This window comes from Aethalodelphis obliquidens, unplaced genomic scaffold (genome assembly GCF_003676395.1).
Source record: "Aethalodelphis obliquidens isolate GAN/ISIS:26980383/991018 unplaced genomic scaffold, ASM367639v1 scaffold14, whole genome shotgun sequence".
Taxonomy (NCBI): Eukaryota; Metazoa; Chordata; class Mammalia; order Artiodactyla; family Delphinidae; genus Aethalodelphis; species Aethalodelphis obliquidens.
Window position 1 is genome coordinate 15,664,676 of NW_020837958.1, and position 17,103 is coordinate 15,681,778.

Sequence of the window (17,103 nt, forward strand, 5' to 3'; positions counted from 1 at the left end):
ATGACCCACGTTCGCCTGAGTCTGGCCTCTGGAATCCACAAAAAGCCACCCCGCTCCCCAGTGACCCCAAGATTATGACAACCGGTCCAGTCTGACGGCTCTAGAAGCAAGAGCCGCCGCCTCTTTGAAGTCCGGTAAAGTTCTCTGCGTTATCCTGAAGTTCCCGCCCTCGTGGAGCCCCCTGCCCCTCCCTCCAACCTGCCCTCCCTGATTAACAACCCCTTCCCTACCCCCATCACACAGGGATGCAGAGGGGACATTCAGTGCTCACCTGGAGAGGCTCGCCAGTGCCCCAACGCGCCCACACTCGCGAAGGCCGAGAAGGGGAGGTGGGGGGAGGATTGTGTCCCACAGGCCTGCGGAGAGCGCGTGGCGGGTAGGAGAGGAGGGTGTCTCCGAGAGGGACGCTCCCTCGGGCCCGCCCCCCACCCCCACTGCGAGGACGCCCCCAAGGAGTCGCGCGCCCTGCCTAATCTGCTAGGGCTGCGGTGTGAATGGAGCCGCCGAGACTCCTGACTCCTCCTCCTCCCCCGCCGCCGGCCCCTCTTATTTGAGCTTTGGGAAGCTGGGGGTAGCCAGGCAGCTGGGGTAAGGAGTTCAAGGCAGCGCCCACACCCGGGGGCTCTCGCAACTCGACCGCCTATCCGCTCCCCCCTTCCCGCCCTCCCTCCCACTCATTCACCCACCCACCCACCCACCCATAGCCGGGACTGCAGCCCAGGAGCCGGGGCCCCGCCGCCTCCTCGCCGCGATCCTGGACTTCCCCCTGCCGCAAGAGCCGGCATCCACGTGTGCCCCGGAGCCAGCGTCTAAGCACACGCTCCGCTCCGGGCCTGGGTGCCTCCAGCAGACCGAGCAGCCGGGGATCCAGGGCCCGGAAAGCATCTGGGCCAAGTTAGGCGCGGCGGAATCGAGCGCCGAGCGTCTGCAAAGCCGGTGGGGCCGCGGAGCGTCCGGGGCTGAGCCACAGCAAATGGGCTCCGACGTGCGGGACCTGAACGCGCTGCTCCCGGCGGTACCCTCGCTGGGTGGTGGCGGCGGTTGCGCCCTGCCCGTGAGCGGCGCGGCGCAGTGGGCGCCGGTGCTGGACTTTGCGCCCCCGGGCGCCTCGGCTTACGGTTCCTTGGGCGGTCCTGCGCCGCCGCCTGCTCCGCCGCCACCACCTCCGCCGCCGCCGCCTCACTCGTTCATCAAACAGGAGCCGAGCTGGGGTGGCGCGGAGCCGCACGAGGAGCAGTGCTTGAGCGCCTTCACCGTCCACTTCTCGGGCCAGTTCACCGGCACGGCTGGAGCCTGTCGCTACGGACCCTTCGGTCCTCCTCCGCCCAGCCAGGCGTCGTCCGGCCAGGCCAGGATGTTCCCCAACGCGCCCTACCTGCCCAGCTGCCTCGAGAGCCAGCCCGCTATTCGCAACCAGGGTAAGCAGACTGGGGAGCGCCCCCTACATGCGGGGCGGTGGCGACGGGGCTGTGGCTGCGCGCGGGCACTCCCCTGTCCTACCCCTTACCTGGCCACAGCTCTTACTCGGCTGCCTCCCCAAGGACTGTGAGGGTAGAGGAAGCAGCAGCTGGGGGAGAGGAGGGCAAGACGAGGGAGTCCAGGGCATGGGCCCCTGACATCCTCCAGAGCGGGGAACCGGACTCTTCGCATGAGCCGGGAGGTCATCTGGGGCTCCTCGGACCTCGGGAGATTCTAAGACTATTCCCCGTGGGAGTGGGAAGCGGGAACCGGTGCAATGCCTGGCTCTGCCTCGGGAAGAGGTTTTGTCGCTCAAGGCACCACCAAACTGTCGCCAGGCATTGGACTTTTTAGACCCTGGATTCAGAGCGGGACCAGCGCAGGGTGAGCAGCCTTTGCTGCCTCTGCCACGGCAAAATGTCCAGGAGCCACTCTAGACCTAAGGGGGGCACAGTAAGCACCTTGGAGCACTAGAATGCGTAAATGAATGAGCTAGAGACAACAGTGGCTTTCCTGGACCCGTGTCCGTGTTCGCCTGTGGCTCCAGCGTATGGTAGTGTATAAGTGGATCTCTCCTGGGTTTCAGCTCAGGTGGCGGCCACGCGGGCTCCAGGGCTGGAAGAGAACCCCGTTTATCTGATTCCAATCTCTGCGGGACCGGGTCCTACCACAGGCGGTGGAATGAGGCCCGAGCGTCGGCCTTCCTTCCAGCCCGCCTCTGGTGCCTCCTTGTTGTTGAACACGGGACTTAGCTGGAGAAAGATTTTTGCAAGACTTGGAGGTTAGAACAAGGACAGGTTTATTTTCCCTTTTCAGTCATTGTACATCGACGGACACAGCCGGTGGTTTTCTCATCCCGCGCCGGCGCCCTCTCACTTCTCTTTCTCAGGGACCAGCGCGGAACCAATCATGCCGAACCTTTGTATTTTCGTTTCTAAGTTTATTCTAATTAGACTTGTGCGCTGTTGGGAACCTAAACCAATTCGGGTTGATTTGATATTTTAGGAAATGCTTTAAAAAAGGCGTGGATGCTTTTCCTAGAGCAAAAATTCCCTCGGGCCTAGGGACTGGGATGTTTCTAGAATGCGTGGGCTAGGAGGAACAGAGTGTGTACTGTTTGCAGGAGGTGCAGCGGCTCCCGAGGCTCAGAAGAAGGGCCCTGTTCTTCCCGCCTTCTCACGCACATTCTAAAACCGTATTTCTAGGCTGTTCGTATCTTACCCCAGCCCTGAGCACCTAGCCCACCCGAAGCCCTGGCAAAACCGAAACCGCCCTCCTCTTTTCGTTCGGGGAACCTGGGATCCATGTTCTGTGGAAGAACCTCAAGCCCATCCATGGGGTCCCTCCACTCTAGGTCTTTCCTAAAGGAAATTCGTGTTTCAAACTCAGGGAGTATTGGAACAGCTCAGTGACTATTACAGATTCTTTTCCTCTGATCGTACCACCTCTAATTAGCAGGCTGGTGTTACCTCTGGCAAATCTCCGGGTCTCAGTTTCCCCATCTGTAAGAGGAGAGCCAAGATGGGCAACCTGGTGTTTGGCTCAGGTTTGAAGTTCTATGCCACAGAAGCAGAAGTCCGACCCTCCCCCCGCAGGGGTTCTAAACACAGAAGGCAGCAGCCACGTAAACTTGGTTGGACCAGAAACGGCAAGACTGGCAGGCAGGTGTGTGACATGAGTGAGTCTCTGTATGGATGCTTGCTATTTGAAGACACCTGAGAAGCTATTTGATCTAAGTACCCCCTGTGCAAAATACTACCATTATCATTTATTTGAAACCATCTAGGTTCTGTCGGGGGTTTTGGAACCTGGACTCTGTGGCTTTGATTGGATCCCTGGGTCCATCCTTCTACAGGGTGCTGGTGCCCAGAATTTCATCAACTCAGCCTCAGGAGTGAGACTGTGGGTGTCCTAGCCAGTGGGCAATATGCTAAAAGGAAAAATCCCAATTCTTTTCTAGAGGATAGGCCCAGGATGTTAAAGAGAAAAGGGGCTTGGGAGCTGGAGACCGACTAGCAGGTAAAGGAGTCCCATCCTGGGAAATAGCCCAGTAGAGAGGCGGCCCCAGATCCAGGCCACAGCCTGTAAGCGGGTTCCTGTCTTCTTCGGGCTTAGGTTCTCTCTTGTAATCAAAACATAAAGGGATCACACTTGACCAGTCCTTGGGACTCAGTCAGCAGCTGGGAGCTGGGGTCGGATGTCAGAAGCCACTTGTGCCTCAACCCTGGCATTGGCAACCAGAGTGGGCCCTGGGGCCCTGAGATTTCAGATTTATTCTCTCGACTTCTGGGCTTCCTGCAGCTCTCCCAGCAATGTAGAGTCTTGGCAGGAGGCTTAACCAGGGGAAAGCAAGGGCATCAATTCCTTCCCCAAAGTGTGGGAATGGCCATCAGCAGGCCGAGGCGGAGAGGAATCAAGCTTCGAGATCCCTGTCCCCAGGCAGGGCAACCTAGCAATGGCCCAGGGGTGGGGACAATTGCTGGCACTCTTGAACCTCCCCCCACCCCAAGGTATCACACCTCATTTTTTTCCAATTGCTTAAATATTATAGCTGGTATTCTAATCTTGCTTCTAAATATTAATTCAGGAAACATTTATTGAGCACCTACTCTGTGCCAGGCACTGGGGATTGAATGTTAAGACAATTAAAGTGCCTCAACCTTTGCAGGAAGCTCACAGCCTAACACTGGAGGAGCCCCTTATTTTTGGATGAGGAAATCTAGGCTCTAAGAGATAATGTGTGCAGGAGATCTCTCTGTGGCAGAACTTGGACTCAAACCCAGACCATTCTAGGTTATTTCTACCTCCTTTCCCAGGGATCTAGGCCCCGCTGTTGAGATGGATTTTCTCTTGCCTGCTGGATGGGCACCCAACCCACTGTAGTCTGTGTGAGGGGTGGGGAATTTGCCAGGGCAGAAGAAGGGCGAGGACTTCGATAGGCCTAGACTAAGTGCAGGGTTTGGGAAGGGAAGACAAAGACTGCTTGACAGTCTGCCCGATTCCCCCAGACCGGCTGGCGCGCAGCACCCTATACCTACAGGAGGCCTTGTTATCACCGGGCCACCCTAGTGTCACGTGGGGACACCAGCTCAGCCCTAGGGCCAAGGGCGCCCCCCTTGGGTCGCATTGGAGAGGGTATTTGGTTGCGGGACAAATTTCCCCGTATGCTGCGGCAGCTGCGGAGTCATGATTTTCAGCCTTGGGACCACCTTCCTGACTGAGCCTGCTGTCCACTTCATCCCTCAGCTCCCGAGGGGCCTGGCCCGGCCAGGCGGTTCCCGGGCTCCTCCGCTGCGTCGGGCGGGGGAGAGAAGCGCACAGCGTGTCTCGCCTCTCCCCGCGGTCAAGGTTGCATTCCCTTCCCCGGCCGAGACTAATCGTGGGAAAGGCGCTACCTTGGCCCCTCGAGCCTCTCCCTCTAAGGCCTGTACAAGGAGCCTTTGAACACGCTGCCCCTTTCTGCCGGCAGCTGTCCCTCCCCGGCCTCCGCCCCCGCGCCCTCCGCGCCTGGCTCAGCGCTAGGCCCCGGGACAGCACGCTCTGATCAGTTCCGCATCCGATAAGTTTCTAATTTAAAGAGCTCTCCCTCCTCTCTGAGGGCCCTTTCACCGAAGCCCATCCCCTCTCCGGGGAGGGGGACTGCGAGAGGGGGTTGGAGGCCAGCCTCTGCCCAGCGGTCCGGTGTCCGGTCTGGGACGGGTCCTTGGGAGCCTCGCGGGGCGCGGAGGCGACGCGGCCGGCGCAGGAGCTGCAGCCCACAACCCGTGGCACTAGCCGCGCACCGAAGGTTGCGGAGCCTGCCTCCGAGGACAGCACGGTGCCCGGGCCACTGCCTTCTCATCGGTTCAGGAATGGAGAAGGGTTCGTCTAGAGACAACTCCTTTATTGCTTCTGTTTCTCCTCTTTATTTAAAAAATGGTCTTTGAAAATTCGGCCTTCCCTCTGCAAAACTGGGTGCTTGGAGCCAAATTTCGTTTGTCAGCGGCCTGGTAGGCCTTAAACACAGCCTGGCCTCCGCTCCCAAAGTGAAGTGCCTGGAAGCCCAAGCGCGCTCACCCACTCCTGACAGCTAACGGGGCGGGGGTTATCTTTGCCCACTTAGCAGGCCAGAAATGGAGGCCTCTGGGGTCATGTAAATTATAAAAGCTGGTGGCTTCTTAAGTTGTCAACCTGTGGCGCCAATTGGTGCGTGAGACTTGGACTCCCCTGTACAATCCGGTAATGAAGACCTGTTCAAACCCTCCCTCCCACACTGACACACCACATTCCCCGAAGTGGACTGTAGAAGGTCGGTTTTTGTTTTTTTTTTGGGAGATGTGTATTTGAAAGATGTGGGTAATGGCCACCTTTCACTGTTCAATCTGAGTCTTCACTGGACACCTGTTGTAGAGTCTTGACCATGTCTGGGGCGAGAGTGGGGGAATGGGGTTCATTTGACTTATCCCACTCCCAAGAATCGAGCGGGGTTTGGAGACTCAGCTCAGTGCCCAGAGGCGGGGCTGAGGGTGGGGGGACTGGGTCTGGCCCAGTGGCCCTGCAGGGAGCCGATGTGAGCGTCTGGACCAATCTGATTCGTCACTTGGTCAGGACCTCAGGCCAGAGACTACTGAGCCTGCGCATAGTCAGGGACCCCACCATTGGGTTCAGGGCTCAGAACTGATCTTTATCTTAGCTGGAGGATACTTTTTCCCCAGAGGCAGCTACAGCTTTGCGGAAGCTAGTTGGGTAAATGTTTAAAGTAATTTAGTGACAATAGTCACAGAAAGAGACTACGTTTCTCAACCAACACGTTTTTGGGTTTTTTTTCCCCCCTCACTTTCGGAGAGCTGGGGAAGAATACGGGCGGTATTGCCCTCGGTTTCTCGGCAGGGAAACTGAGGCAGAGGACCAGTGCATACCATGGAGGGAAAGGGAGGTAGCGTCTCAGGCACACTGAAACAAACAGGCTTCCTGGACTGGTGCGCGAGGAAGTCCGCCCTGGCAATGGTGGTCACAGTCCGACCCTCTGGGCGCGAGGTGGGTCCGAAGTAGGAAGGAGGAGGGCGCAGGGTCGAGGCCCGTGGGCCCAACTTGAAAGGCCCCTTCTTTTTTCCCCCTCACCAGCTTTCCCGAGGGCCTTGGGTGTCAATGGTGTCGGGTCGCTCGCGCAGCCTCAGACAGATAACATTACTCTGTAATTACTCTCCCCATTTAAAGCCCATGCCGTTTAACTGGCCCCGAGTAATTAATGAAAGTTGGTGCGCGGGCCTCTGATTTACGGCTGCGAGTCAGCGCCGGGTCAGGCGAGCAGATTCATTTCGGTCGCCCGCGCTGCCCAGTTTTGGGGGGAGAACAACTTTCTCCGCCGAGCGGTTGTCGGCTTTCATACTTGCGAGGTGTTCGGTGCAGAAGCGGCGGACACCGTGAAAGACAAGGGCGTAAATAAATTGGGAAATGGTGGGGAGGCCTGGGTTTTACTCGGGAAAGGACGGGGAGCCTGTCGCGAGGTCGCATTGGGCCCGGCTTTTCTCTGCAAGCCCTGGGGGCTGAGGCAGCGGGATCCGAATGAGGGGCTGGGCGCTCCTCGCCCGGGTTCTGGTTCAGACACACGGTCCCTGACTCCCCGCCGACACTGTTTCTCTCTCGGCCGCGCCCGCAGGATACAGCACGGTCACCTTCGACGGGACGCCCAGCTACGGTCACACGCCCTCGCACCACGCGGCACAGTTCCCCAATCACTCCTTCAAGCACGAGGATCCCATGGGCCAGCAGGGCTCGCTGGGTAAGAGGAGGGAATGATGTGGGGTCTTTCTCCCCTTCTTCCATGCTACCCCTCACTCCCCAGGAATTTCCAACCCACAGCAAATTGGGGAAGGGAGGAGAGGATAGCTAAAAGAATTTTAGAAATAATTAGCCTAATCTCACTCAAAAGAAAAGATTGTTTCCCCCCACCCCAAGTATGTTAACTCCGCTCAGCCGAGACCGCGAATGTCCAGAGGGTCTTTTCGGTGCTCTGTGCCGTGACTGCTAAGGGAATGTGAAGTGAGAGGCTTAGCTCGCTGTGACCTGTAGGCCGTCTCTCTGCACGCCCCGGCATCCAGGCCCTAGGGCCCCCAGTGCAGCCTGGGAGCCCAGCTCAGGACGCTCTGCCCCAGCCCTTGACCGCGGCCTCGCACCCCCTGCCCTTGGTGTGCTGCTCTCACCCCGCTCTCCTGGCTCTCTGCAGGTGAACAGCAGTACTCCGTGCCGCCCCCAGTCTACGGCTGCCACACGCCCACCGACAGCTGCACAGGCAGCCAGGCCCTGCTGCTGAGGACGCCCTACAGCAGGTAGGAAGGCGCTCGGCACCTCATCTAGGTCCTCGCGACCTCGGAGGGGGCGCTCGAGCCAGCGGGCACGGGAACGTCCGACGCGGGGCAGCCCGGATGCGGCCGTGCAGGGTCCTGGAGGCAAAGTACGCCTCTAGCCCACTCGTCTCCATAAAGCAAGTGAAAGCCTCTCTCCTGGCTCCTATTTGAAAGAAGTAGCTTTCCCCGTCTCCCGGCGTTCTTACTTTGTGTGTGTACGTTGGTTTTTGGTTTTGGTCGCGCCGCGCGGTATGCGCGATCTTAGCTCCGCGACTAGGGCTCGAACCCGCGTCCCCTGCAGCGGAAGCGCGGAGTCTTAATCACTGGACCGCCAGGGAAGTCCCCCCCCACACACTGTGTTCTTACTTGGAATATAAATGAGGGCGATTACTGTTTGGAGATGAAGAAGAAAGAGCGGCGCTTTAAGGAGTATTTTTTTTTAACCACTTTATTGGGGTATAATTGCTTTACAATGGTGTGTTAGTTTCTGCTTTATAACAAAGTGAATCAGTTATACATATACATATGTTCCCATATCTCTTCCCTCTTGCGTCTCCCTCCCTCCCACCGTCCCTATCCCACCCCTCCAGGCGGTCACAAAGCACCGAGCCGATATTGAGGAGTATATTTTAAAAGGGATCTTTGCTGGGAGGACTTCAGCTTCCTAGGGATCAAAGATTAAACACGGGGTCCACTCCCACTCGTTTCTTCTCACTCCTCAAGCCTCTCCTCGCGCACTGGCCACACCCGCCAGCCTTCTCTGGGACGAATTCGAGGGCGCGTACACTCGAGCCACAGCCTTCTCCCCACCCCTGTCCCCCAGAGTCTCGGGCTGCAGCACCACTCTGTGGGCGTCGTCCCCAGCGCCCAGCTACCCCGGACTGTGTGCGGGACTGTGGTCGGGCGGCAGCGGTACCTGCGGGGAGACCGCTCCAGCCCGCGCCCGCCGTTCTTCCTGTTCCCGTGAGGCCGAAGACCAGCTTCTTTTACTTGCAGACTCTTTTCCAGCTCCTCGTGCCTTCTCTAGGTTCTTGCTCCACCCTCCACCTTCTCTCCCCCAAATTTACTCTTCAACTTTGGGTGAACTTGGCCGGCATCCCGCGTCACCGATAGGGTTGCCTAGTAACTATACCGGCTGGAGCTGGGCGGGATGGTGGGGCGGAGGGAGGGAAGTGGCAGATCGCGGCCTTGGATGCCGGGGATTGGGCGCGCATTACCTCATATTCCATCCCTACCCCCCACCCGGTGCTGCGGGGATCCTGATACCGACTGCCCCAGACTCATCTCCATCCTCCCTCCCCTCTGTTGGAAGACCCGGGACTGACGTCAAGGGAAGGAGGTAGTGAGGTAATAAAGGAAGGAAAAGCGTCTGCCCTGGGAGATTGGTGGAAGGAATGGCCGCGCCTGGGGGACCTGCAGCCCCACAGGTGGAGGAGGGGAAGGAATGTTCGCTCCTGAGCCCGCAGGCGGCTCATGCCAATGTTCCGACGTGTTTATGAAACCGAGCCTAGGACTGGTCTGATTCTCCCATCCCGGGGAGGGACAGGGTGGAGCCCGTCTACTTCTGTACGCCTACAGTACACAGATTTTGGAAACCTTTCCTTTTGATCGGGAAATCCGGCATATCTAATCTGATCTTGGATTCAAGATAACTTTTTTTCCTCCCTACTCCCCCCGCCTTTTTTTTTTTTTTAATTTTAGAGGGTGGGGGGGAAAGACATGCATTTTGCCCAGATAGAGGTATTGAATGGTCACACCTTCTCACCCTCCTTTTCTCCCTCTCTAGTTAGAACCCAGTTCTGTTCTTTGGCACCTCAGGCCCAGTGATCTGTCCCGAGCAGCCATCTTTGCACCATCCCTTGGTGGGTCAACTCACTGGAATAGGTACAGGATGTGAAATCTCTGTTGTGAACCCCCTCTCCAAGCAAAACTGAGATGGTAGGGTCGTTGCCATCCTTTTTAAGGAGCTGCTCCTGCCTGTTGCCAGAGTAGCATTGCTCTTATTCTAGCCATTGGGGGAACAGATGGAATGGTTCCCAGTGAGATGACCTTGACCCAGTCATTCTCCCTTGGCTCCTGGCTGATGCCTCACCCCAAGCAGAGAGGAAGACCTTGATGCTGGAATGGGTGCTATTTAGGTGGGTCCGGCTACCTGCTTGGAGGTGGGGACTGGGAGGCTTTGGAGTCTGGTTCAGTAGTGACACAGTTACACACATTCCTTACTCTGCCCTCTTCAAGCCTAGATCCACCCTGTGGGTCCCTAAGAAGGGACTGAACAGCCTAAAAATGAGTAGGGGATAAAGTGATCACAACTTCTGTCTTAGCAGCAGTTCTCCAAACTGAGTCCCTGTGGTGGATTTTGACTTAGGGCTGAATGAGTGGTTGCTATGGAAGCAGGAAAAATCACTTGGATTGCATTTTATACATAAAAAGTTCACATTTTCTAATCCATCTTCTAACTGGCCACTGTATAAAGCAATTTTGTCAGGTTCATCTTTCAGAGATATTTGCTCATCCCTTTCTTCTTTCTACATAATTGGAACTTCTTTGCTCATTTTTATATGAATGTCATAAAAATACCATTTTCTCTTGTTACAGGAAAATCTCTAAGTAATATCTCCTGAAACAAAATTTGTGACCCCGTAGGAAAAGTTTGCTTCCTTGAAGTTTGTGCTGAGTCTTTGAAGCTCCATCCACTCTAAATTGACAGCATTTCTAATCACTTTTCAAAGATCAGGTACTTGCCCTGCAGTAATGATGGATGGACATTTGTAGGGATGTTTTAAAATTGGATCTGTGCATTAACATTACTACCATTATGGTTATGTCATTTCCTTCTTCCCTACTCCTAAACATGTTTGAAGGATATTTAAATGCTTTTGTGAACACAGTGTTTGAAAAAGCATAGGAAGTACAACTAAACTTTAATCACTTAACGGCTAAACTTTTAGATTTTAGATATTCAGTGGTTCTTCTGATCCCTGGCTCTGTTCCCTTTTCTGTCTAAACCTGGGACCTCCTGTGAAAGGCTTGCCTGTATTTTGTTTGACTTGTTGCACTTGACCCCCTAAGGCAGCCTGCCCAGCTTCTTTGCCCTGCCCTTCCAAAGCTTCTGTCTCCCCATTCTTGGATTTGGTCTCCCTTCCCACATGACCTAAAGGTAATGGTACATACACTGACGTTAAATAAGCACTGCACAATGTGAATTTGCTTTGAGGAAATTCTCAAAATTCTCTCCCTATTCTGAGAGAACTGTAAAGTGATTCTCTCCTCTCTTTCAGGTTACAGATCGGAGGAGTTACAGCTATACACAGATGTGATTAGTAGTGAATAGAAAATGACACCCCAATCAACATACGGGAAGTGTTAGGAGATAGTTTTCTCCATACTCTCTCCCCACCGTATTGAGAGTGGGTAGAATTTTGTCTAAAGAATTCTGGAACAGATTCCAGCCCTTCTGGAGCCCAGCAGTCATAGCCCTTATTACGTAATCACTAGGCTTTACTGCATATTGCGTGCTGCTGGGCACTGCACTGCGTGCTTCCCTCAGTTTACTCATTTAGTTCTTCTGATTACCTACGAGGTTGGTACGGTCATCCGCACTCTACTGAAGAGGAGGTAGGTTCAGAGACTCCAAGTAACCTGCTCAAGTTACACAGCGAGTGAGAATCAGAACCAAGATTTGATTCTTAGTCTCTCTGCCTTCAAAACTCATGTGTGCTCTGAATCGCTGAGGGATTCCAAGCCACTCAGTGTCCTCCACCTGGAATATTCCCCTTATACAGTCTGTGCCAGCACCTTTGCTAATGAATAGTAAGAACAAATGCTTATATAAGCTTACTACTTCCAGAAACCATTCTGAGCGCTTCACAAGTATTGACTTATTTACATTTAATCTGAAACTCTTTGAGGTAGGCAATAGGTTATCACCCCCATTTTACAGAGGGGGAAACTGAAGCCCTTGGAGGTGAATTTGCCCAGTGTGACACAGTAAGGGACAGAGCAAGTGCGAGGCTCCAGAATCCATCTTCCCACCCTCTGCACGCTGCTGCCTCTCCTGATGGTTAAGGCCATTCCTTTCCAAACGTGGCATCTGCCTTAGGTCTTGCTAGAGGAAGGTCTTTATTCCTCGCATTTGTGAAAGAAACCCCGTTATCCATTAGTTTTACCCACAGTTTTCAATTGAAATCGCTCAGTGGATCCGAGGCGGTATTTTTGTGGGTGAGTATTGTAGGAGCCAACTGGAACTTTCTCCTGAAGTCTTAACTCACAAAGCAGCTGTCTGTCAAGCTCCAGACTCCTCCAGCTTTCCCTTTACCACTCCCTGGGCGTGAACTACTGAAGTTCAGTCCAGGCTCCTAAAGAAACAGGCAGAAGTGGCAGAGACCTTTCTCCCTTCCATCCAGACCCAGGGGGAGCGACAGCTTCCAGGGCCACCCTGGTCTGTGCTTGCTCAGAGGCAAGGTCCCAGGGAAGGAGGGACCCCATGCTACCCTGAGGGGAAAAAGTAGTGAAGTCCAACCACACTAAGCACAGTTTTCCCCCGATTTTGACCTAGAACAGGCAGCTAGCTGGGCCTTCTCTGCTCACTTCCCTTGAATCCTCTTCCACAAGTCCCCCTCTCTCCGTCAGCTTGCTGAGCTCCTTGGAGCCCACAGTCCCTGACCATGCCCATTTCACGGGTTGATTCTCACAGCTACTTTGAAAAGGAGTTCTGTGCCCTGTGTTTGAAAAATATTCCCCCATACACTTTTTTTTAGACATTCTAGTTTCCTTTTCTTTTTGCACTCTTATTAGGTTTACATATTCATTTTTAGCAACTGTGCTACTAATTTAAATGAGAATGCATGTTTCCTTTGGCCCCCTAGCAGGTAAAACTATTCCAATTCAGAAGCAGTCATTGCTAATTTGAATATTTTTAATTGAATGTTGACAATTCAATCCAATGATGAAGTTGACAGTGGAGCCTGTTACCGGTAGACTGTCTTCCATGTGAGAGAAGCTTCCTTAGCAGCCATAGAGCTTCTGGGGAATCCAGTCAGTGGGAAGTACATGATCTACCATTTAGGTTAGCCTTCAATGTAGAATTAAATCGGAGGACATCTGTCACCAAAGAAATAAAATCATAATTAATAATGCCTCTTCCTACGTGTCGTCTACAAACACTGTACATGGTGTCCAAGTTTCATTTAAGACAATACTGATATTTGTTTCCCATATAGGTAGGCATGAAGGCAGAAAGTCTGAAATGGTTTCCAGGGTGGTGGGCAGTGTTATCAAAGCCAAAGAAAGGCTTGAATTGGACTTGTCTCCAGGGAGCGGGAAAAATCTAGTTTCAATTATTCCTGCAACATTTGTGCTGACCAAGTGTTTATTAATAGAAGTGGAATCCCCTGTGGGTTTTTCTTTGGTTAACTGGTGAGCTAGAGAGAAATTACAATACCAAGAGATTGACTGTAAAATGATTATTCACCATGGCCTGCTGAGCAGAAATTTCTGAACAGGCAGCCTCCGTGGCGCCTTGGAGGGAAGAACGCAGGAAAGAGTCTGCATGGAAGTTTGGCTGCAGCCTCTGTGCATGAGCGTTGGGTCGTCAGGTAGAGGCGTGGGGCAGAGCTATTACAGCAAACCCTGGAAACATCATGAATTCTGATCACAGATGCCAGTTACATGTGCCTTTTTCTTATGAGGAATTTTTTTCCTTGATCTCGGGAAATACTTTTCTTCTACCAAGATGCTGGTTTGCCAGCCAGCAACCGTCTGGCAGAGGTAACTCCAGTCTTAATCAGGTTCAACAGTTCCATTCCAGTGGTAATAAGGACTTTTCTACTTTGTTCTGCTGGATATACTTAAACACACTTAAAGATGAAAATGTACTTGAATTACACATGCATTTGAAGAGTGGGGGAGTTCTGGTCCAGATAATAGCCGAGAGCTTTTCTCTTCCTTTCTTTTTGTGCAGAGGTCAAGAACTCAGTAATACTGCAGTCCAGGCCAAAGCAAACTCTATATGATCTACTACTGATTTCCTTTTAAGTTCCCCTTTTTGCTAGGACTGACTTCCTTTTATTTCACTCCAACTTGCATTAATCCCAGTTATAGAAGTTTCTTTCCTCTCTCCCTTGCTTCCAACTTCAAACATTTCTTAAATAGGAAACCAGTGACTTTTTCTGTTTAAAGATCTACTTAAAAATATAAAAGATACCATGACTTTTGGAATATATTTTGGCAGCCAGCAATTTCAGAGTTCACTTCCAAACAGACAGAGTTAGATGGGGAGCAGAAATGCCTACATGACCACTGTGGCCACTGTGAGCCAAACCACCTGCTTATCTGATCTCCTCTGGGAATGAGGTGGTCGACACCTCCAGTGGTTATTTAGTAATTAGATGCTTTATTTGCCAGGGATCATATTTTCCTCTACTGGTGCTGCCTCTTTTCGTGGGTTTTCATGATGAGAGCTGGGTGTTGACCAACTTCCCAGAGAGATCATATTTTGAGCATGCTTGGGACCAGTATTTTTAGTTCAAATTCGCATTTTGTCCTCTCCCAGCAGCAGCTATTGTCACTACTGTCATTGTCATCCAGCTGAAAGATGGTGCCAGCCAAGCCGACTGACTGAGCCGCTGAGGAGTTGCAGCCAACAGAAGGCAGGATGTGGTTAAGGCTGTGCTCTGATCCTATGGCCAGCCTCAGGAAACCTATCTGGTGGTGGTTGTTGTTTGGTTGGTTTTTGCTTGGGGATTTTCTGAAAGTCCTTCCCCACTGGCCCTTTCCACCTTCTCTCCCCTTTTGAGGATTTGCAAGCTGAGCTATCAGGACCACTGAAATCGAAGTGAGGGTCCTACTGGGATCTTGGCACACTGTTCTTAATCAGGTGAAGAGGATGTGGTTGGGCACCACATCTTGGAGACAGAGAAGGTCATGATGCTCCCTTGAGTATGTTCTGTTTCACCTCCAGACTCCTGTTTGTATTATTATATTATTTTTACTATCATTTAAAAGGTAGTGAGAGGACAAGGTTCAGACGTTAAGTAATGCCAGGAAGCCTTTAAAGGGGCCTAGCAGGGTAGAGGTGGGGGCATCAGGCAAGTCAGCACTAGGCACTTCTCTGAGCCCCCGTCCTCCTCCGATAAATGGGGATCATAATTACACCTGCCTCACAGAGTTGTTGTGAGGAGTATTGGTGATGTGTGAATGTACTATACAAAATTTGATGGATTAGAAAAAGTTAAAATATATTATCTGTATAGTCTTGAAAGAGCCAGTATTAGAGCTTCACAACATCCTGGTAAAGTTAGACTGATTGAGATTAATATTCCCATTTAACAGATGAGAAAACTGAGGTGCAGAGAGCTGAACTGATATGCTCAAGGTCTTAACATTTACCGAGTAGCACTGTTCGATAGAAACGTAATGCAAGTCATCTATGTAATTTGAAATTTTCTAATAGCCACATTAAAAAAAATAAGAAACAGAAAATTAATTTTTAAAATATTCTATCTAACCTCAAAAGCCCAAATCTTATTTCAACGTGTGGTACTCTCCATATTTCAAGCGCTCAATAGCCATGTCTGACTAGTGGCTACCATATTGGGCGGTGTGGTAGAGAGTATTTATCAAGCACCCACTAGGAAGATACATATATAAGACATAGATTCTGTAGTTTAGAAGGTTTTCTTTCTGGGGGCCAAGAAAATGTCCTTAAAATTATTTTCTCTTTAGGAATCTGCTGGACTATTCTTTAAGTCTGTGAGAAAATTCCTAAATCATAAAGTTAGATATTTGGGACTCGTTGACCCATGTGTGTAAACTTCTGTCACTCATCTTGCTTCTCAGACCTCTTGAAAATTACAGTGTTCTTAGTCTCATGCAAGGAGGAAATAATTTCAGAAAGATCCCACATCCCAATAGGACCTAGGAAAATTGTCAACTGGGGCTGAGTGATTTTAGTTGGTGAACAATTTTTTAAAAATCAGTGACAAAAATAGAGAGCTGCCTGGGGAATACAATGCCTGTTGGCTGAGATTAATGGCAAGATTAATAAATGGATTGCCTGATGAAAAGGCGCAGGAGAACAAAAACCAGTAGAGATTGTGGAGGAGGCCGCTTATTAATGAACTGTCAGCCCAAAGAAAGTTCAAGAAACTCTCCCATGTTAAATGCAGCAGGCTGGCACTTCTAATAAAAATTGGGGTCCTTCAGGAATTAATTACACTGGCCTTACAGCAAGAATTCGTGGAATTGCGAAACGTAGTGGCACAGACCAGCACCGGCCGCTGCTGTGAACAGGGAAGCTGCAGGAGAAACTAATCATTTTTTTTTTCATTGATATGTAGGATATTGTGGTAGCATAATAGCCAGTCAGACACAGGGATGAATGATGGGGTCCAGATATGCACTGACTAATGAAACTACACGTACTTCGAGTTTGAAGTCACTTCACATTTCATACGTAAAATTCCCTCCTGGAATCTGATTTCCTCCTTATCCTGTGTACCCACCACTAAGGAGTTCCAAATAATTTTCAGTGATTATATGAGAGGCAGATGGACTCCACCATGATTTATCAAGCTATGCTGAGAGAAAGCATGGTGTTCATTTATTCCAAGGGATAAATACTGTAATTTCCCTCACCCCTCTACAAGTCCCCAGTTTGGCTGGCCTTACAAAACCTTCTCTTAATTAAACTTTGGTGTTACCTCTGCCCGATGGATGAAGCAGTCCAAAGGAATGCCGTGACAAGGTGGATATTGTCCAGAATTTGCAGTCTGGTATCATACATTACATACTGAAAGCTTCTTACCTTCTTTCCCTTCTGCCATGAAGGTGGAGTGGAAATGTTCTTCTGTAATGTGTTTAGACCAAGCGTTCCCAGACAAACCATTAATCTCTTGGGTCTCAAATTTCATAATTAACCATTTCAGTTCAGAACTACATTTATTCCTAGTTGAGCTTGGTTACTTAGGAGATTTCTGGTAATTGAGTTATGTGCTAGTTTTTTAGGAAGGAGATAAATATAAAATTAATAAATTAATAAACATAAAAGCATATAATAAAGATGTTCATGAGTTGTGCATGAGGGATACTTTGAGAAGGATGTTGTTTCGGGAAATAGATGTGATAGCTCTTCTATAATGCATTTAGAGATGTGTTTTAAAGCATATGTAATAATGATATTTTTAAGAGTTGTATGTGCAAAAAAAAAGGGAGAGAAAAACTTTTGGTTGGTTTATATGGTGGGATATTTTTCCTTTGGGGTCTTAATGTAAGTGATCAGCCATTGTTTTCCCTCATATAATCTAGAACTGAGTTGGGG

The 17,103-nt window shown here is 51.2% G+C and overlaps 1 protein-coding gene across 5 annotated transcripts in view; it reads left to right on the forward strand.

The window, feature by feature from the left end:
* The first annotated feature begins 577 nt into the window (after nt 1-577).
* The window catches only part of WT1 (WT1 transcription factor), a 49,320-nt gene continuing 32,794 nt past the window's right edge, over nt 578-17,103 (forward strand). For 3 of the 5 annotated variants that reach the window (XM_027115692.1, XM_027115693.1, XM_027115694.1), the window contains exons 1-3: nt 578-1,418; nt 7,097-7,219; nt 7,664-7,766. In XM_027115692.1, the coding sequence (XP_026971493.1) occupies nt 974-1,418; nt 7,097-7,219; nt 7,664-7,766 (671 nt within the window). In that variant the 5' untranslated portion in view covers nt 578-973. Of the gene's footprint in view, nt 1,419-5,309; nt 5,320-7,096; nt 7,220-7,663; nt 7,767-17,103 lie in introns of those variants that run through there. The other 2 variants (XM_027115695.1, XM_027115696.1) reach the window with 1 other exon arrangement.